General features: G+C 49.6%; 1 protein-coding gene and 1 long non-coding RNA gene across 5 annotated transcripts; one reads left to right on the top strand and one right to left on the bottom strand.

Moving 5' to 3' along the window:
- Positions 1-898: 898 nt before the first annotated feature.
- On the bottom strand, positions 899-19,383 carry FFAR4 (free fatty acid receptor 4). Its single transcript, XM_045878443.3, has 3 exons — positions 18,751-19,383; positions 10,086-10,214; positions 899-1,570 (listed from the first exon to the last, which is right to left on the bottom strand). Exons 1-3 carry the CDS (start codon positions 19,315-19,317, stop codon positions 1,181-1,183), a joined length of 1,086 nt encoding a protein of 361 aa, XP_045734399.1. The 5' UTR covers positions 19,318-19,383; the 3' UTR covers positions 899-1,180.
- Positions 3,894-10,089, top strand: LOC135364787 (uncharacterized). 4 transcript variants are annotated; one of them, XR_010412527.1, is made up of 5 exons: positions 3,894-4,033; positions 5,141-5,329; positions 5,983-6,195; positions 7,341-7,563; positions 9,953-10,089. It is a non-coding gene; the product is annotated as an uncharacterized LOC135364787 (long non-coding RNA). The 4 variants fall into 4 exon arrangements; XR_010412524.1 differs by lacking the exon at positions 9,953-10,089 and adding an exon at positions 8,437-9,097; XR_010412526.1 differs by lacking the exon at positions 9,953-10,089 and adding an exon at positions 8,437-9,097 and having other exon boundaries at positions 3,901-4,033; positions 5,151-5,329.
- Positions 19,384-21,215: the final 1,832 nt, after the last annotated feature.

The following is a 21,215-nucleotide window of genomic DNA, read 5'->3' as shown; positions in this document are numbered from 1 at the left end:
TTAAAGATAGATATTAGGTCATATCAGTCTCTAATTGCAAACCTCCAATGGTTGCCCACTGAACAGAATAAACTCCTTATGTGGCCTCCCAGACCCTACACAGTCCAGCCTTCTACCTTCTCTGGTTTTAATCAATGGGCTCCAGCAGGTCACCCATCTGTCCTGGCATCAGGGACAGTTTGTAGCATAGAGGAAGCTCAGTCAATAGTTTGCTTCACCTACACCAAATTTTTTTCTGTCCCACAAGTATACCAACCCCTTTGCACCAGGACCAGTGTCTGCAAGGTCTGCAAAGCCCTGCTCCCCTGGATTCAGATGGTTGGCTCTTTCTTGTGGTTCACCTTTTGGCCCAAATATCACCCCCCAGAAAGGTCTTCCTAGACCCCTCCCTACCCCATCCAAATTGCCATCACTGTCCTATTTTCTTCATGATGTTACTCCACTCTCTACTGACTTCTATTTATATTATCTACTGACTTCTGTTTAGTGCTTCTCTCCCCTGAATAGAAGGTAAGTAAGCTCCATAAGGATAGGTCCCTCCCTTAAGAAAGACCTGACAAGTGGATTTGTGGAGGGAATCTCTTGTGCTCTCATTTTCGATGTTTTGAATCATCCTATCTCCTCTCTGATTGCATGACATGGCTTCTCCTAAAGGGGTCCATGGCATTTCTTATTATAAGTGAAAAACTAAAGTCGGCTTTAATTATTCCTTGGAAGTTCCTCAAGTGCTCTTGACATTAGTGAATGGTCTTAAGGCCTTGCAAGTCTGGTGGGAGGAGGGGAGGGATACCTAGAGTGGCTGTGACCCTTCAAGGAGAAATCTGGGTCCTGGATCATTTCCAAGAATCATTCCAGAAACCAGCACGGTGTGCTTTACATATAAGAAATGTGATTGCTGAACAGTTATAAATAAAAATTTATTCAACTCAATCATATTACAAACAAACTGAAAAAAAGTTCATATTTAAAAGGAGCCCATAGCAAAACATTTTATAAAGGGTAAAACTGTTATACTGAATGATCACCCCTTAATTGACTGGTGCTATAAATGTATATTTGCATAGGTTATATTTTGTTAAAGCAGGCTACACTGATGTGATGGTCCTGGAAATTCACTACCTTTGAAAACATATCATGGCCTTCCAGAGGGTGATAAACTCTGCCTATAGAGAAAATTTAATTAGTTGGAAATAATAGACAGATCATTTCTTCTGACAGACGTATCTGTAAACATGGCTCCCTTTTCCGGGTAGAAGAAGCAGCGAAAAATTCTCCTCCATTCATTCCTAAACAGTGACATATTATAGAGAATGGGGTTCAGGGCTGAGTTGGCAAAAGTGAAGGCCACCACCCAGAAGAAGAGGGATGGCCAGATGACCAGATCTTGCTTGAAGTTCTGGATCAAGATGAGGAGGATGGTGATGATGATGGGGCTCCACATAATGAAGAAGGAGATCATGAGCAGGAAGAGGGTCCGGAAGAGCCGGAAGTCCTGCTGAGACACGCGGATATGGTGGTTCTCTGAGTAAGCCAGGTTCACCGTGAGCCTTTTCCTTGACGCCTTCGTGATCTGCAGGAACACCAAACAGAGCCAGACCATGATTTACTGCAGGATGTTGGGGGGTTTTGACTTAGGAGGAGCAAAGCATCCAGCGTTGGAATCTGCCATCCCTGCTGCCCTGGGACAATTTGGCTTTGGAACTTTGTGTGGAGAGCACCTGTCTCAGCGGCCTGTACTCAGGACGCTCTGGGGAAATGGGGCACCTGGCTGACCCCCACCCCCAGAAAGAAGGCAGAAAATCATCCATATTGTAAATAGAGTTGATGCAGAGAAGTGAAAAGGCTGAATTAGATGGTCTAGAAGAGAAATACGTGAACAGAAGTGCATCCCCCCACATTCATATGGTGGAACGTTACGGCCTTCCCAGGGCTGTGACACTGGGAGGCGGGGCCCTCGGAACGTGATCAGGTTCTGGGCACCAAGTCCTCATGATCAGTGCCATTAGGCGAGAGTCCGGGACAGCTCCCTCAGCCCTTGCACCGTGTGAAGGCAGTGAGGAGTCGGCAGTGTGCAGCCTGGAGGGGGGGCTCCCTCGTCTTCAACTTCCAGCCTCCAGAACTATGGCAGATATACTTCTGTTGTTTACAAGCCACCCAATCTGTGTGGGTTTTTTTTTTTTTAATTCAGCCTTTTATTTATTTTTAAAAGATTTTATTTATTTATTTGTCAGAGAGAGAGTGCACACAAGCAGAGGGAGAAGTAGACTCCCCACTGAGCAGGGAGCCGGACATGGGGCTCGATCCCAGGACCCTGGGACCATGACCTGAGCCGAAGGCAGCCGCTTAACCAGCTGGGCCACCCAGGCGCCCCCAGTCTGTGGTATTTTGTGATGGCAGCCCAAACAGACGAAGACACACATCTTCCTTAGTATTTCTTTCTTTCTTTCTTTTTTTTTTTTTGAAAGAGGTAAGTAACTAATTGTATAAAAGCAGTATGTGTTCAAGGTACAAACTCAAACAATATGATACCGAAGCAGATCAAATTAAAAATATAAGGCCTGTGGCCTCCTGTGCCCTCCATTTCCACTCCCTGGAAGAGACCGGTGACCAGGGTCCTGTAGGTCTTTCTGGGAATGCTCTGCTATCACACACAGGCCCGGCCATGGGAACACAGATGTCTGCACTCTGCTTTGCACACACTTGGGACCCTGCCACACACCTCATTCTTAACCCTTCTTCTCTTTCGCTTAGCAGTTTATATGGGTGCTCATCGCATATCAGCCCAAAGAGAAGGCACCTCATTCTTGTTACTGTGTCAGTGGTTGCAGAGGTTCTAGAGTGTGGCTGTTCCAGAATTTATCCGGGCCCCTCTTGATGGGTGTTTTATTTATTTCACCTTTTTTAAGGGGGAGGGGTACCCGTTGAAGTGGCAGCACACATACTAGTCTGTTTCCCCTCCCCTCCAGGTTGTTGGGTGGCAGAGGGGGCAGTGGGAGATGGCATGAGGGTGTGGCCAGTCCGGGCGGAAAGGGAGCACTGAACTCCCACATTTGGTTCCTTTCCTTCATAGGAGCAACTGACCTGGATCCTAGTCTTGCCACAGGCCCCTGAGGTGAGGTCAGTGGAAGGTGGCGGCGACTGGAAGCTGCTCATTTGCTAGGACAGCTGTAGCCAGGAGTCAGCCTGAAAATGAAGCTGGTCTGGGAAGGGCCCACGATGCCTGGAGTGTGGGCCATTTGGGAATGATCCCCTGATCAGTGGGCTCTGTTGGCCCCACCACTGGCTACATGGAGATCAGACACCATTCATACAGAGGGGGACAGTCCCCTCACAAGGGTGGGCACATAGGGAGATTTCAACAGCAGCCTCATCGTTTATGCTGTCCACGTTACCCTGCCAAGAAGGCTAGAGTCCCTCATACAGTGTCTTAGACATATTTTTTGAGTGATGTGGATGTACATTCCTATTTATTGAGCACTTACTACGTGCCAGGCCCTGTACATATCACTTGCTTATCTCTTTACATTCTCCCAACAATTCTGTGACAGATGTACTTTGATCATCCCCATTTTACAGATGAGAAAACTGAGGCTCAAAGAGGTTGAAGAACTTGCCCAACAGTGCCCAGCGAAGCAGTCACAAAACTGGGTTTCAAACCTGGGCAGTCTGACTCCAGCCCATGCTCTTAATCTTAAACTAGTTCCTTCCTACCCTCTACAGTTTCCGCCAATGGAAATCCTTCTGCCTGACCTATGACCACAAGCTCTAGTGCCAGCCACACCAAGAAGGCTTTCTGGTTCCTCTCCCAAGTGGCATCCCACCGTGCTTTGTTTCCGGCACTCACGTGGCCCTTGCCACGTGCCCTGTGCCATGTGGTCGCTGCTGACGCATCGTGGCTACCTCTGACCACCCGCAGACTGCAGGCTCCCTAGGGGCTGGGCAGCCTTGTGGCTTCTGTGGCCTGGGGCTCTAGCAAGTGCCTGACGGTGACTGAGAGCAGACAGAGAAACGGGCTGACTCACGGTCCGAGTGGGTAAGTGGTTGGGTCTGTTTTTAGCACTGACTGATGCTACGATTTCCTCTGCCCATGATTCCCACTACTTTCAGGGAGTGCGAAAAAATGGGCTCCTTATAATCCAGTGTGGCTCCTTGTTGCTCCCCTCCCCATGTTAGATGACGAGACGAGTTAACTTCTACCCAGGCTTCAAAATGTCTCTGTCATTGCACAGAATGCTTCGTGTGTTTTAGGAGAAATTCAATGCTCGACCAACTTGAGGGTTAACCTTAATCCTTAAAACAGGCCTATGGGGTAGGTTCTGTCATTGCCCCATTTTGGGGACAAGAGATGGAGGCTCTGAGAGGTGAGGTAACTTGCTCAGGGCTCATGGTCAAGGGTGGGGGGGAAGCACACCTCAGGGGGAGGCGTCTGAGCTCTTCACTGTGGGGCTATGAGGAGAGAGGACGATGCACCCAGGCATGTGGTCCGTGGCCACCCTGTCAGAATGACCAGGCAAGTGCCTGGGCCCACTCTCAGATACTCACTTCTGTGGGTCTGAGCGGGCCCAGAAAACTGAACTTCTCACAAACTCCCCAGTGATCCTTGCTGACTAAAATATGGGGACTACTAATTTAGGCCAACGGATCTGGGATTTTCTCCCAGTTCTTTGAAAAGAGTCACTTTGTAAACTGTCCTTTTGAGATGCACTGCCTTCACACCCAGGTGAGTGCCCGAAGGCCCTGAGAGAAACCTCTCTCCACCTCACCCCTCTGCGGCTCTGTGCCTCCACACCATGGTTGCCAAGGGTGGGTGCAGGGAGAGGCGGGTCCCCACTGACATAGCTCGTGCCCTAGGGGTTGGCTCTCCTCTGGGGGCTGCTTGGTCAATCAGCAACCTCCAGATTAGAATCTTCAGACAATAGACTCCATCTTTCCAGAGGGCCCACCTCCCTCTCCATCACCAGCAAGCAGGCCCCAAAGCTGGGGAAGGGCCAGACACAGAGAAGGGGTTGCATGTTCACTACCTAACACCTTCATGGTTAGCTAAAATGGAGCTCATTTCTCAGGTGAGCGCTGAGATAGGGGAGGGTTTTCCAACCTGAAGCTAGACACTCACTCTCTCATTCGGCAAACATTTACTGAGCCCCTACCAGGTGCCACGTACTCTTACAAGTGCTGGCTAGTCAGCAAGAAAGAAGGGAGCCCTGCCCACCCTGCTTTCCATGGAGACCGAGGACGGGGAACGAGAAATGTAAACCAAGCCCCAACAGCCAGCAGGGACAGCCGCACTGAAGGCACTTGGGAGTGACTGGGAGACTATTACCCTGGGAAGGTACTGATTGGAAAAAGCCACTGAAGATGTATAGCATGCTTGAGTCAGGAGGGAAGGGGAAGGAGGGAAGGCAGACGGTGGGTAAGGCCACCGGCCTGAGCTCGCAGAGCAGCTCTGGAAGCAAAGAGCCCAGCTGAGGCCTGCTCTCGGTCCTTGAGTACGTAGGGCAGAAGCAGCGCCCGGGCCAGGGACGTTAGAGCAGCGTTCCCCAAAGGAGACCCATGGAGCACCAGTGCAGAGAGATGCTCTGTGGGGGGAAAAGGGGGGGTCTGAGGTCAGATTTAGCAACGCTGCCTCTCTTCCTGTGCTGGAGACTCGCAAAGTACATTCGTGTAATGAAGCCTCTCGGAAGTCCTGCAGTAAGAGACCCACCTGACACTGATTCATCATCATTTCCTGAACTCATGGGATCAGGGACACCCTTTTCTAACATCTAACAGCCCATGGAGTTCTAGAGAGTGCTTTAGGAGAGATGCCGCTTTAGAGCAATCAAAGATCAGGGTGACTTTAAGAAGGCACTTCTCAGGCCCATACATGGAAATTGAGTCAGAGGGAAAGGGGTGGCAAGTGGAGTTTTGTGTCTTCAGGCTGCAGATGGTTTGCTAGTTGTGTCTCTATGAAAATAGCTGATAACACTGATGTTCATTTTACAGAGTTATGCTCTTGACAGAAGAATCTCAGCTGAAAAGCTGATCCAGTGTGTCTGAGTTATGCGTATCTTCGGAGGGAGAGAGACACAAGTTATGAGGGCCTGTGTGGACGCTCCATCCACCTGGCAGCTTACCTACTTCCAAGTTACCCACCGGGCAAACCCACAGGTCCAAAGTGAGGACAAACATCACAGTCCTCCCGGGAAATGGGTAATAGTAAGTTTGGCTAGTGGGGTGGAAAGTAAATTTTTTTAAGTCTTATATTTGCATTAGCATGATTTTCAATATCACAATGCTAGATCTCTTTCCAATTAAAGTCTAGCAGCCACGGCGCCTGGGTGGCTCAGTCGTTGAGCGTCTGCCTTCAGCTCAGGTCATGATCCCAGGTTCCTGGGATCGAGCCCCGCATCGGGCTCCCTGCTCTGCGGGGAGCCTGCTTCTCCCTCTCCCCCTCCCCCTGCTTGTGTTCCCTCTTTCACTCTGTCTCTCTCTGTCAAATAAATAAATAAAATCTTTAAAAAAAAAAAAAAGACTAGCAGCCTGTTCGAAATTTTATCATATCTGCATTCTCATTTTATTGTGTTAAGCAATCCACTGAGGCCTATCTAGCTCCAGACAAAACTGAGGCCCACAGTAGTTAAATGACTTGCCTAAGGTCACACAGTAATAAAGCTTGGACTAGAATCTGGGTCTTAGGACTTTTTGTTCAGTGATCTTGTTCAATGATTTTCCCACCCAAAAGGAGAAGGTACTGTAGGCCCTTTCAATGTGAGCCAAGGTTTGCGTCTTACTCATTCAGGGTTTACTGAGTATCTACAATGAATAAGCCAGGCTCTGTGCTAGGCATGGAGCTAAAGTAGGAAACAAAACAAAGTCTCGGCCCTCATGGAGCTTGCATTCTAGTGAGCAAACAGATGCTTTACAAATAAATCCACATAAATGGAACATGACAGGGGTTGTAAGTGCACTGAAGAGAAATAAATCAGGGTAATAGGGACTAGAGAATGATGAGGAGGGTCTCCGGGGAAGAGCCTTTTGAGCAGAGACCTTATGGAATGGGGGAGTGGCCCGCACAGAAATTGGGGGGATAGAGATCCACAAGAGGAAATCATAGGTGCAAAGGCCCTGAGGCAGCTGTGTGTTGGCATGTGTGAGGAACAGCCCCACAGCCAATGTGGCCACAAGAGAAGGTGAGAAGATGAGGTTAGAGGGCAGCCAGATCACACGGGGTCTTAAGGTGAGGGCTTTGAGTTTTGCTCAACATGTGAGGGAATCGATGGGTTCTAACTGATATCTTTGAGTCACTACTCAGAGCACTGTTTCATAACTGTGAGTCATGATCCATATTCTGTCTCATCCAGGAGCCGTCCTGGGGTCTGTGATGGGAAGAACTGAAGGCTGGCCATGGATCTGGAAAGTGATGACCTGCAGCTTAGAGGCAGATGAATACCAGGACACCTCCCCCAAATCATCAGGGCCCTTGGGGGCTCCTGGAATGTTTCTGCGTGGGCCCTGGCCTGACAGGAAGATGGAAGACGGTGGGATAAGTCAATCCTCCCTCAGAAGGTGGCTGAGAAGTCTGAGGTGAAGTACATAGGGGCAGACCCGAGCCCTGGCGGCCTCCAGGGAACTGGGGAGTGCGACTGCCCCTGGAGGAGCCCCGCTCCAGCCAGCGAGGCCTGCTCTAGCATCAGTTCCTGGTTCCTCATTCTTGCCATGCTCCAAATCTGCACCCTGCGGTTTATTCAAAATCTCAACGGTAGCTTTCCCCAGCATGCTCTGAGAGAAGGGTCAGAGGGGCTACCTTGCCTAACACGTAACAACAGAAGTGGTTTACTCATCCCCTGCTATGGGCAAGGAATCTCTGACCTGTCTCCCAACAATCCTACGCCATCCGAGGCATCGCCATTCCGCAGATGAGGGAGCTGAGGTTCAGAGAAAGTCAGTATCTTGCCAAAGGCCACACAGCAAGGACTCAAAAACTGGGTTATTAAAAGAGCCCTTTCTTGTCTCCGTGTCTGCCTTTCACGGCCCTTTGCTCTTCTCTCTCCTTCCCCTCATTCACTTCCTACATCTGCGCAACACTCAACAGTCTGCCGCGGGTTAAAGCTCCTTCTGGATCAAGAATGTGGCCTGCTCACTCTTGACCAATCTCCACTCCCCGCCAACACATCGCATAGAGCAGCTTCTTAACAAATGTCTGAGGAATTAAGGTGTTGGGACCCTGGGGCCAGACTGCCCGAGTGTAAATCCTGATCCTGCTGCTTATGCGCTCTGTGATCTTGGGCAAGTTACTTAGCCTCTCTGTGCATTGGTTTTCTCATCTGTAATTCTTAATAGGATTAAATGAATTCGTTCCCGACACATTGTAAATACTACATAAATATTTGTTAAATAATTTTTAAAGAATTCATTCTAAATTCATCTTCCTTTTTCCCTTACTCCCTTTCTTTTAAGGTAATAACAGCTAATACTGATATAGCATTTACACATGCCAGCCCCTCATCACAAGCATGTTACAGACCTTAACTCCAGGCCTGACGCTGCCTCATGAAAAAGCCCCAGGCTGGGTGTCACTTATGGGTCACAAGGCAACTGGTGGGGAAGACTCTAGAGAAGAGCATGGCAGGCCATCTCCCACAGGACCCAGGATTAGCAGAACCAGATGGAGGTTGGCCTGGTTTTGGGTTCCGAGCCTCTAAGAAGTTTACAGATCCTCAGCTACAAAGAAAGGGCCATAAAAGTGGCTGGATATCCAGCAGGACCTACAGAGCCCCACTTCAATAAGTTCGTTTGCCAGATGACCTGTAATATGCAGTAAAAACCAAGATTCAACAACTATAAACCTCCAAGAGGACTTCTTGCATTAAACCTTCTGAGATGAGCATGAACACACGCCATCTGCCTGTGCCCATGTGAATGGGCTGCGTCAAGAGGCAGGAGCCTCGGCTGGGCGTCTGCCTGCGGCTCAGGTCACAATCCCGGGGTCCTGGGATCGAGCCCCTTATCGGGCTCCCTGCTCAGCGGGAAGCCTGCTTCTCCCTCTCCCACTCCCCCTGCTTGTGTTCCCGCTCTTGCTGTGTCTCTCTCTGTCAAATAAATAAATAAAATCTTTTAAATAAAAAAAGAGGCAGGAGCCAGGCTGGCAAGGTCCTTCCCATTGTCCCTGTACATACTCACTTCGAAGGTAGCGATCACTTCCTTGTTCAGCGCACTTTTGAAAAGCACCTTCTCTGGGAGTGTGGGGTAGCAATGGGACAGTCACAGGAAGGGGCTCTGGTAATGGTCTGTTTCTCGTTTTGTTTCTGGGAGCTGCTTCTAGGAATGTGGTCACTTTGTGAGCTGGGTATGCTTTTCTGGATGTATATTATACTTCAGTGAAAAGTTTGTAGACGTGTCCATTCTCCCTCACTATATTTGTATAGTGTTGTATAGAGTCTCCCTCACTGTTTGTAATGGGTAACAATGGACTCAACCCAAAAGTCCATAAAATAAATTATGTCACATCCGTAGTATGGAAGACCACGAAGCCATTAAAAAAATGAGGCAGAGATATAAAAACAAATATGGAAAGATACTGCAATCTAGTGTTAAGCCAAAAAAGGAAATTACAAATAGTGTTATCTCAAATCTGAAACAAACAAACCAACATTGGGTTGACCCATGATATACGGTTGATATTTGACCATTTTATATGGTTTATCATATATATATGTATATATACACACATATGGCATAAAAGTATGTATATAGGTAAATTTGTAAGAAAATTAACCTCAAAAATGTACTTTGAACTGTTAACAGTGGGAGTAGATGTTTGATTTCTGTGTTATACATTTCTACATGTCTTTAATTTTTTATAATGAGCTTTGCATTGCTTTAGTGATCAGCAAAATAATAAAAATAATGATAACAGTCATAAAGATATAACTTTTTTTTTTTAAATACCAAACTCTTGCCCCTCATGTTGCAGAAGGGTGGACCTGGGCAGGGAGCCAGGACTGGACTGGCGTGAACCCTAAGGTAACTTCCAACCTGGAGGCTGATTCCACCTGAAACATCCCTAGCCCAGTGGAGTTCAGCTGTGGCACTCGAAGCACACATACCTGTAAAATTTTGGAGTAGCTGATCACAATGAGCAATCCCGGCACCAAGAAGTTCAAAGTAGCAAATGACACATCCCAGGAGATTTCTCCGGTAATGCTGGGCCAAACCAGTGTGCAAATCAGAATTTCCTAGTTACAAGAAGGAAGAGAACGTCATTTCCATGGTGGCTTCTTATTTGACTTTAGCTCAGTCCCAGTAGGAGGGTGCCCCAAACTGTTACACTGGGGTGTTACCAAGACGCAACTAGGATGACAAGGAAGCTCAGCATCTCTTCCCCTGCCCAGGCTAACACACCTACGAATCATTTCTCTCTGACCCGCAGAATAACCACAACCATTATGCCCATTGTCCAGGAGATGCAACTGGGTCTCAGGGTCACATGCTGGTAACAGCTCGAGTTAGTTCCCGGGCATGACTTCAGGCCCAGTGTTCTTCCCACTTCCTTAGATTGAGCTGCCAAGAGCCCTGGAGCCTTCTCTGCCAAGTCCCTCATTCTACAGATGACAACCCTAGATTGGAAATGACCTGCTGCACACAAGCATATACAAACAGGCGCGAGGTTGCAATGCAGTCACCCTGGGACCACTGAAGACACCAGAAACGATGTTAAGGCACTAAGGGTTCATTTGGGGGACGTGCAAATGTCTAAAATGCGTCAAGCTGCCGCAAAGAAAGCCGCAGCTTACCCCAAGACAATCCTGGGGCCCAGACTTGGAAGCTCTCTCCTCACGTGTCTCTCCTTGCAGAGGGTCACACGACAGCCCCACGTAAGATGGAAAACCACTGGCATGGGGCGGAAAGGCCTGGTTTGTGACCTTGCTGTTGTCAGTATGTTGTGCTGAATTCGAGCATTTGACGCTGATTACCAACCTCGAAGCGTGTGGGGACATTATTACATAGTTACTAGGAGCTGCCGCAACAATTTCCTCCAAAGAATAAATAGGTCAATGAAAAGAGATCTGTCTGTCTGTCTGTCTCTCCTCCCAAACACAAATTTCCCGTGCCTGCTTGACTATAGGAGCAAACTATTTGGAAACCAAGTTGCCCTAAACACTTCTGAACACACAGAGCAGACTTTCAAGAGCACATTCTGTGTAAAAAGAGCACATTGTTGACGTTTGATGGACAAGGCATCTTAACGAATTGTAGTAGTAGGATTTGTAGCGTCATTCATTCATTTGGCCATATGTGTTGAATGCTACACTAAGCAAGGGCAAAGAACTTTTATCACATATATCATAATTGGGTGCTCAAACTCAAAATGCAAACAAATAGGCACTTCTTTTCCTATTCAGTGTTAACAGAAAATACTCACTGAGCATTTATTCTAAGCCAGGAAGCACTTTACATACATTATCTCCTTGAATGTTCACAACAACCATATTGAAATGCATATTATTATTTTTCCGATTACACAGAGGAGAAAAGTAAGGCTTGGAAACATCTTCTTAAAAGAAGAGTCTAAGACACTAAAAGTATAGTTCTTTTTAATCATATAATATCTTCTCCAGAGAGCTAAGTGGTTATAAAAGAAACCCAGGGACCTACCAAGAAAACTCTTAAGGCAAGTCGAGCAGGGAAGAATGCTTTAATGGTATTTATACCTTGAAAGGGGGGTGAGAATGTTGCTTCCTTTTCCTGTCTCGTTTAGATGGCTCACAAATGTACTAGTCATTCCAAAAACTTGTCCCTCGATCCCCATCCCCACCATCCACACCCAAGGGGACAAAGTGCATTCGATCTTTCTACATTGTGGTCACTGGAAAGAAATGTGTGTCCTTCAAGGATCTTCTGAGTATTGGCAGTGTGGTGATTATTTTGAGATGATCTCTGCCCACCATGCCCTCAGCCTACTACACCGGTGGGCAACACAGACCAGCAAATATGATGGAGCAGCGATCAGAAAAGATGATTCCAGCCCTGAATGTGCCTTGGTCTCTGATTCCTATACTTGAGATAGGAAAAGGTACCGGGAGGGCAGAAAAACAGGCCCCAGAACTGTTTCTTAAAACCCCCAAAGGCCCCCACCTCTTTCTAAAAGGCTTCTCCAGAATGTCTGCCAAAATCTCTCCAGGCTTAACATGATTTTGTAGAATGTATAACAATAGAGCCAGGTGTTCTCCCTTCGATAGGAACAAAGAAGTAGATCCCCAAACACTCTGCCTGTATTAGTCCCGTGATGCTGAAGAAAATGCGTAGGTGTGAACGAACAGATATACACCTGTCTGCACATGCCCACCCACCCTGACACACATATGCGTAGACAAAAGGCTGCAGGGTACATTCCAGAAAATTAAGTGTCTGTTTCTAGGTGGGACTCAAGTTATTTTTGTTCTTTTGGCTTATCTGAATTTTCTAGAATTCCTATATTATTTTATAAGAGCAAAAAAAATGGCGATAAAAGTCCATTTTTAAAAGAAATGAGCATCAAACATGAAACACAGATTACCATGCTAGTTTAGCAAACCTAACCAGCTATTTTGTTTTTCAACAAAAACAAGGAACTCATCCAGGAAGTTCCCCCAGTTTCATGACTCTGATGAAGACGCTCCTTTACCTTCTGATTTCTGGCGCTTGCTCTAAGCACGGAGTGTGATAAGGAAGTAAGGAAAGAACTTTGCACAGCACCCCCAGGCATGACCGAAGTGACGGTGCAAGTGGCCTGTGTGGACCGAATGACGGATTTATATGCTCTTTAGAAAGCTTTATATGGTATCCTTGGTGAAGTGCAGTGTTTATTCTCATTTAAAAATCTAACAACAGGCACCAGGCGCACAGTCAGAGAGCTGGCCTGGTATTACAATTGTGTTTTTGTGGGAAAATCTGTCTGACTTATATTATTTTGATTCTAGGTATTCTCTCCCGGGCTGTGACTTAGGAGGGAGCGTGGTAGTAAGTCGGCTCTGGAAGGTGGGAGACGTGAATTTTATAATATTCCCTCTACTTTTTCTGCACATTTGAAATGTTTCCTGATTTTAAAAAGGAAACTTGAAAACCCAGAGGGCTAGCTCTGCTTTGTTACAGCTACAGAAGCAGAGCTGGCCAAGTCAGCGACTGTTCTTTAATTGCTTTGTTCAACCACCTGCTGACTGGAGCCCTGGTGGCTGCATCACCGTAGGCCACAGTGAGGATGGGCAAGGCGAGGCCCCTGCCCTCAAGGGGGCTCTGATGTGCTCAGGGAGAGAGAGAAGCGCTAAGAAGCTTCAATACAGGGCAGCGAGCCGCAGTGCCCAGAGCTACTGGGGACAGGCAAGCGCAGTCCCAGAGGAGAGCGGCATCCTGGGGGTGGGGGGGAGGGCTGAGTCCACTGTGCCTGGAGGGATGGGGCTTCAGTCAGGAGAATGGGGAGGCTGGAGCTCAGTGTCGGGACCAGAAGGGATGAAGGCAGGAGGCCACGTACAAGGGTGTTAAGTGTGGTTAAGTGTGACTTGTACCCCCATCCCAACCTCTACCTCTCCTGGGCAATCTCATCCATTTCCATGGTTTCTTTTCCAAGACGCCGATGCTTTCTCCAGCCCTGTCTTCTCCTGAACCCCAGACTGGCCCCTGTGCCCTGAGGACATCTCTGAAGGCTGCCTCACAGGCATGTCAGGCTCTGATGTCCCACCCCAGAAGGCTGCACCTCCTGCCATCCCTGACTCAGGGCATGGAGTCGCCGTTCCCTACGCTGCCAGCAACCAGAGTATGGGCTTTCTGCCGTCTCCCTCCTCCCTCCCCACTCAGAGGGAAACATTAAGCTCTGCCTTAATAGCTATCCAACCACCCCCCCCATCCCCGTATCTCAGTCTCGCTGGCTCACCCATCCCAGGCCACACCATCTCTCACCTCGTAAGTCCAAACTCCCTCCATGGGCACACCTGGCCCTTCTCCAGCTGGCCCCTGCCACTCCTTCCAGCACCATGTCTTGCCAACACATGGGCTATTTCCTCTGCCTGTAATGTCCCTCCAGTCCCCCACATCCATGTCTGGCTAACTGCCTTTCATCTTCACCCACAGTTGAGATACCACTCATTCTCTTCTGAGAAGACTCCCCTGTGGATGGGGGCATCTATCTATAGGCACTGCTCAATGCGGACCCTTCTCCACCCTGGCTGACTTATTTGCAAATGCCACCTGATTCCAGCTATTTCTTGTCAACTCCTCTAGTCATGCTTCTCCGAGTAGCCCTGAGGGTCCCTTTGTAAACCATTCTCCCTCTTCCACCTCTTCAAACAAAATGAAAGACTTCGAGAGCACTTTAAGGAAGTGGGAATTCTAGTGGATATCCCCTTGTCTACCAGCTTCCCAACAGAAGAGAAAGGCAAGAGATGCACTTATATCTTAAAGGTATCCTCTAATAGTAACAGAGGCCGGCCAACTGTGTTTATCGCCTCAGCCAATTCACACTCAGCGGAGACACGACGGCCTTCCGGCCCGCTATGAGATTGGGGCAGGCAGAGCAGTAAGACAGAGGGCTCCTAAGGAAGTGTGAACTCGCGGGAAAAGGCGCAGGGAGAAGCACAGACCAGGGCTAAATTCTGGTTCCATCCCTTGTCTGCTCTGTGACTTTAGCATTTCCCCCTTTGGAAAATGAACATACGAACACCTATTTGTAGGGTTTCTGCGAGAACCAAACTGGGCCAGGGTCTGAGACCATCTGCATTGTCAATACGTGCACCTCCTTGATCAGGACGCCGTCACGGTCATGTGACTCGTGGTGAGGGCAGTGGGGCGAGGGGGGCGGGTGCTCGGTAAATGTTTGTGCAATGAATAGGCAGCACATTCTGGCCGGGGTGGACAGTCTCCCCAACCTGCCAAAGGGGGTCAGTGCCTGCCAGAGGCACAGCACACACAGGCAGGAATCCTGTTGGAACAGGCTGAGTGGACCTGGCTGAGATGTCTCTGTTGCTAGAATGTGCCCACCCTCTTAAAATGGCAGTCTATTGGGGCACCTGGGTGGCTCAGTTGTTAAGCATCCGCCTTCGGCTCAGGTCACGATCTCAGGGTCCTGGGATCGAGCCCCGCCTCCGGCTCCCTGCTCAGCGGGAAGCCTGCTTCTCCCTCTCCCGCTCCCCCTGCTTGTGTTCCCTCTCTCGCTGTGTCTCTCTCTGTCAAATTAATAAAATCTTAAAAAAAAAATATGGCAGTCTATTGTTTTACAGCAATCAGAAGAATTACACTATTTAAAGAATGTTTGAAATATTTATAACCAAAGATAAGGAAACTAATAATAGCTGGCAATTCCTGAGTGCTTAACTGTGTATGTACCAGGTGTTGGTTCGCTCACTGAACACTAGTCCCCATGGCAATCCTATAAGGCTCTACTCACATCATGCCAGTTCTACAAATGAGGAAAGGAAGGTATAGAGGTGGGGACCCCTTGCCTCTGTCACACAGCCCCTAAATGACAGAGATGGGATTCAGACTCGGAACACTGGGCTCCAGAGCCCACACTCCGAATAACAAATTATCTATCATTCTTAGCGTGTCTATCATTTCATCCTCCCCTCAGAGAAGTTTGAGGGAGGCTGGTCACCCTGGACTGCGGGGCACCCACTGCCCAAATGGACAAAGGTACTCATGTTGCTGTTCTGGGGAACTGGGGGGCACTCGGATTGGCAGAAAGCTCTGAGAGGCGCTGTTGCCCTGGCTAGCCCTCCTCAAGAGGAGGTGGCCAGTGTGTGCTTGGGGTTAGTGAGTTCCCTCAGCCAGTGGTTTGGGTAGGAAAGTGTCCCCCATCCAAAACCTCCGTATTTAGTGTCCAAGTAGGAAGGGGCGGGCAGAATCTACAGACAGGAAGCTGGGAACAGAGGATTAAGAAAATAAGCTTTTGCTAATTTTAAATGTGAGACTCCATTCCGTCTAGCCTAGATCCTTTGCTGTCTCTTTTTTTAAATGGCCACACTCTTTTTTTTTCCCCCTGTTTCTCATTCTTGCAACTTATTTCTTCCATCCCTGAGCCTCAGTTTGCTCACCTATAAAATGAGTTGTTTCCTAAATGCTCAGGTCAAGCCCTTGAGGAACAGGGGAGTTTTTCTGTTCCTTGGCTTGTTGGCAGGTGCACGTGGTGGGGAAAAGAAAAAGATGGGGAGTTCAAAAGGACCATCTGTTTTTTTTTCTATTACAAGCTCCCTTGCCCTCCCTCTCCTAATTTCAGGGAGGAGGGCTCCTGCGACCAACTCACCTAGCCCTCAACCTTCTGAGCTGCTTCTAAGGTGCTCTCCCAGTGGCTTTGCCCAATCCCTCTCCAAAGGCTCTATGACCAAGGAGGTGTTTCTGCGTTTATAAAGGAGAGGTCTGCATGCCCACCCCAAGGGAAACTGAGGGAAAGCCACCACAACACAAGTCTCCATGGAAGCCCCTCACAGTTCAGCTCTGGTCATCCCGGAAGTGCTTTCGAAGGCTCCGACCACACAGACACCCTACCAGAGGTAAAATACAGAGTGACAAAACAGGGAAGCTCCCCCATCTGAGAGAAGGCCTTCTTGCTCAAACAACCACCTGTGTCCATGTAAGCAAGCAGTTTTAGTCTGGGAAGAGACAAGAGCCTCACTTTTTTTTAGCGTTATTTGCCAATTAAGTCTAAATGTACCTAAAACAGTTGTAAAAGGGAAGGGCACAAGGTACATGTCTGGGAACATAAGATACCCTGAAGATATAGTCTATTTGATCTTTAATTTCCTGACTGTCATTGTTTTCTGTAAGAAAAAAAAAAAAAAAAAAACAGGGAAAAGTCCCTCAAGGTCTGTGAAAAATACAGAAACACTGTTATTCCGTGAGAGAATAACTTTAAAAAAATCAAAAGGCCAATGGCAAAACCTAGCCTCCAGCTGATCCAACCGGTCTGGGGTGAGGCCTGGTCTTTCACTTATTTTAGAAGCATCTAAGTGACCCACTTTGATTCTCCAGTACATCTGGGCTGAGGAGGACAGGCCTGCCCACTAGGTTAGGGTCCTTGGTCTGCTATGCTGATGGCACCCCACTAGCTCAGCTGAGCCCAGCCATCCTGGCCCCCACTTGAGGGGGCATGGCCACAGGCTTCCATGCTCTTTGATCAAGTGCCACAGGCCTGACATGGTTCCTGTCTATTAGTCATTCAAGGCCTTAAAACAAAACAAAACAATCAAACAAAAACCCCACAATGTTCCATGCAAAAAATAAACTATTAGGAGGTCTGATTTGTGTTAAAAAGAAAAAAAGAGAGAGAGAGACTGCTTACACAGGATGCAGACTTCTCCCCACAAGCCATTAAAAGGCGTGTGTGAGAGACTGGTCTGGGGAGACCCCCAGAGAAACCCACATCTGTGTCCACGCTCCAGAGCACATACCCAGGAGGGCATCCTCTGCTCAAACTGTGTCCATCTCTGTAGCAGGAAGACTTCCCCCAGGTCACATCTCATTCCCACGCCTTCCTACCTTCTAACTTCCTTCTGGTCACTGGGTAGGCCTCTCTTTGGGACTGTGGTTTGTGATGGTTTTGCTCAGGCCAGAAAACCAGTGAGTTGTAGAGAAAGGGAGGGGGCGGGGGAAAACCAGCTTAGGGCAGACCCTCGGAGAGGCTGAGCCCAGAGCAGGACACCTGCTTTCCTTTATAAAGGGCGTACAGACTTATGTCCTTTCTCTGTCCCTCCCCATGAGGCGCAGAAAACCTAGTACGCTCGCTGGCCACTGTCCTCCACCCGGCCGGCCTGCAGGTGCCACGCCCCGGACTGAATCTCGGCGCACAAACCGCAACAGCGCTGCGGGGCAGCAACAGGAACAGACGTGGACCGCGATTCTGGACCGTGATTCTGGACTGCCGAACTGGAGTGGACCCGAGCCAATGTCATGAACTGTCCGCAGAACCTTTTTTTTTTTTTTTTTTAGGTCATGGACCTCCACAAAGATCCCAATGACAGCTCTGAGCATACTGCTCAGAATAAAGCTCATCTGCCAGCGTCCGGAATCTGCCGAACATTCGGGCGCCCAGGATACTCTGAAGCCACCCATCATGCCAGGCTCCCCGGGGAGAGATCCTGTGGTCTAGTCTAATCCTTCCGCCTTGCACTTGGAAAAACTGAGGCCCCGGGAAAGGATCACAACACCCCTAGTGGCAGCATCGGGTCTGGGGTCCCTGGGTCTCCGATGCCCTTTCTCCCTGACTCTACCCTCTGGTTCTCAAAGCAGGACCCTTACCCAGCCCGCGCTGAATCTGCTGAGCACGATCTCGGCTCCTCCTCGCGCTAAGGATGAGATGCCCTGAGCAAGTCATTCCTCTGTGTGCCTCAGCTTCCTCATATGTAAAGTGGATGTGCTAGTAAGAGTCCCGTAGCACCCTGCGAGAAAGCAGATTTCGGTATACACGAATGCGATTAGCCATTCCGGATCCTCGAAGTTCCATCTGGCTGGCTCCTAAACTCGCCGCTATTTCACTAACCTCAATATAAAGAGTGCACTTTGCAAGCGTTTGGGGGACTCCACTTACAAGGTTTTGGAGGGCGTTTACGGGACCTACGTCGCTGCAGTGAAATTTTAGAGCTAAAGCTTCAGAGCACCCGGTACAGTGACACCACGATTAAACGCAACAAATCGCCTATTCCTGTTCTGTTGTTTTGTTACTCATTATCCCAGGTCATCGTTTCCGTGGGATCCCCGCCTGCCAGCCCGCCCCAGACACCTGCCTGGCGCGCACAGCCCGGCGCTCACCTGGTCCCGGCCGGAGGGCCGCTGGGCGACGACGCGGAAGAAGACGCAGAGGGGCAGCGCGGCCAGCGCCGAGTAGCCCCAGATGAGCGCCAGCAGCGCGGCCCTCGCCCGCCGCCCCAGGCCCCGCATGCCCCGCTGCAGGCGAACGATGCACACCATGCGCTCCAGGCTGACGGCCGCCAGGGTGAGGATGGTGACGCTGCCGCTCAAGCTCATCACGTAGAAGAGCAGGTGGCAGGCGACCGGGCCCAGCAGCCAGGCCTCGGTCCATCGCACGGCCAGCACGGGCGGGATGGCGCTGGTGAAGAGCAGGTCTGCGCAGAACAGGTTGAGCACCAGGCAGGCGGTGTTGCCGCGGCGCCGACGGCGCGCCACCAGCACCAAGGCGCACACGTTGCCTAACAGCGACACCGCAAAGATGAGCGCCAGCACGACCGTCTCCACAGCGGTCAGCACCAGCCGGTGGTCGCCCTTGACGTCGGAGAAGAACGGGAAGCGGGTGCGGTTGGCCCGCTCCAGGCTGCGCGGGGACCCTGTGCCCGCCGCCTGCGCGCACTCAGGGGACATGCCGGGCGCCCGGCGGCCCGCAGCCGTCTGCGAGCGCGCTCATCTGGGAGGCGACTGAGCGCCAAGGCGGGGAAAGAGGGAGGGAGGCGGTTGCGACATCTCCCCTCTGGCCCCCTCCCGCCGCAGGAGCGCCGGCGCTGGGCGTTGCGCGCTGAGCCTGGGGCGCGCGGGAACGAGGAAGTGCCAGGCGACCCGGCTGCAGACACCCGGGCTAGGCGGCGGCCGGTGCCCGGGCCTCACGCCCTCGGACTCTGGGGGAGCGCCTGAGAGGCCGGGAAAGCCCACCTAGAGAACCCCCTGGAACCCCTGCAGGGCCTCCCCAGCTCCTGTCATCCTCCAGGGGCATCCTGTGTGTGAAACCCCTAATCCATCGATTTAAGTAAAATTGATTTAGGAGTGTCAGAGCTGGGCTTTGGAGATCAGTTTGGAGATCTATGTTGTTCAGGCTTATCAGAGAAGCCCTGCGGGTCTGGGGGTAGATTCCAAAGCACTCTGCAATGGACCGAGACCTTTTTGGGGGAGCGGGGAGAGGGAATCGTTTGTTTTATCATTGCTTAGTAACATGTGACCTTGGCTAGATTATTTTATTTCTCCGTTCCCCAGGGGTTTTTTTGGTCTATAAAATGGGACTAAAATATCTCATTGGGTAATTGTGAGGATCATATAAAGAGATGAACACTTGGCACATAGTAATTGCCCCTGAAATGTCATCAGTTATTAGTTTCTATAATAAAAATGTATGTACATTTTGCATTTTGAGCAACAAGCAAGGATACAAAAATGCTTTCATGTAAAAAGAGTGGGGTCCCAAAAATCTTGAATAAGCTTGGCACCCCAGAAAGACAGACACTCCACGATTTTCAGGCAGACACACAGGCTGTGAATGTGTCTCAAACACCCCAATTTGAGAAGCACTGGGCAATCCAGTCCCCTTTATATATAAGGAAACTGAGGCATAGTGAGAAGTGACTTGTTCAAGGTGGCCCCTGGTTAGTAGTAAGAGCTGGGTCCCCTGCCCCATGTCTTTCCACCACCCCCACAGTGTCTAGTTTTCTGTTACAGTCAATTAGGCAGTTCGAGAATGAAAAATGTGCTTGTGACCCTAGACCCAGTGACTACTTCCCTGGCCGGCCCCTCCCCCACTGCCCCTCTCCCCTTTGCCATACTCCCAGGCCTCTCCCAGGGCCGCATTCTGTCTGTGTATTTATTCAGGACTTGGCACACCAGCCTGAGGTGCTGTCTGTGGAAGGGATGCAGTCTGCTTATCACTGTGTCATGTGTTGACAGCGTGACCTCTGACCTGAGGAGCAGATTGCATGTCCGTGGAAGATGTTCAACTGGAAACTTGAGGAAATCCAAGTTGTAGATGCTTCAGGAGTGCTTCCTGACACTGTTGAAAAGGGGCAAGAGGTTGAAAGAAAGGGAACTCATACGGGATTTGGCAACTGTCTGGGGTCAGGGTGTATTCGTTCTTTGCGTGAGGGTAAAGAGAGCTGTGGGGGGGGGGAGGGAGAGAGACAGGGTTGGTGGAGGTAGGGGGGTGGATTCCATTAGCACAGACTCGTGTGCCATGGGGACAGGATAGGTTTCCCCAGAGTGAGCAACCAACGTGGGGTGGCAGGGCGAGAAGGTCTTCTCTATCATTACCCTCCAGGTTCTTCCAATGGCAAAACAGTGAGTGCGAAGTTTCCCGAATTTTCTACTTTTACATTGCCTTCGTGACACCCCCAGGCCAAAAGAAATACCTGACAGTTTCATTTATTAAGCAGCTGTGTCCAAATGACTTACTAAGACTTCATGTCCTAAGAGCTTAGTAGCCATCTGGGAAAACAATAAAGGTGAATGAAAAAATAATGTTTTGTTTCGTTCTTAAATAGACATAGTGACTTCCTCATGGG

Source organism: Mirounga angustirostris, unplaced genomic scaffold, assembly GCF_029215605.1.
Source record: "Mirounga angustirostris isolate CCGP_5_RB_7025 unplaced genomic scaffold, mMirAng1.0.hap1 SCAF_6, whole genome shotgun sequence".
Lineage (NCBI taxonomy): Eukaryota > Metazoa > Chordata > Mammalia > Carnivora > Phocidae > Mirounga > Mirounga angustirostris.
Note: the sequence above shows the minus strand (reverse complement) of the source record. Positions and strands in the feature narration are given on the sequence as shown.

Bases quoted from the DNA above. Each gene is read 5' to 3' on its own strand.
- FFAR4 (XM_045878443.3), bottom strand. From the start codon at position 19,317: ATGTCCCCTGAGTGCGCGCAGGCGGCGGGCACAGGGTCCCCGCGCAGC. The intron at 10,215-18,750 runs GTGAGCGCCGGG...TCTTGTAACTAG, and splicing joins GGCCCTCCGGCCGGGACCAG to GAAATTCTGATTTGCACACT. The intron at 1,571-10,085 runs GTATGTGTGCTT...GTGTTCCTGCAG, and splicing joins GCTACTCCAAAATTTTACAG to ATCACGAAGGCGTCAAGGAA.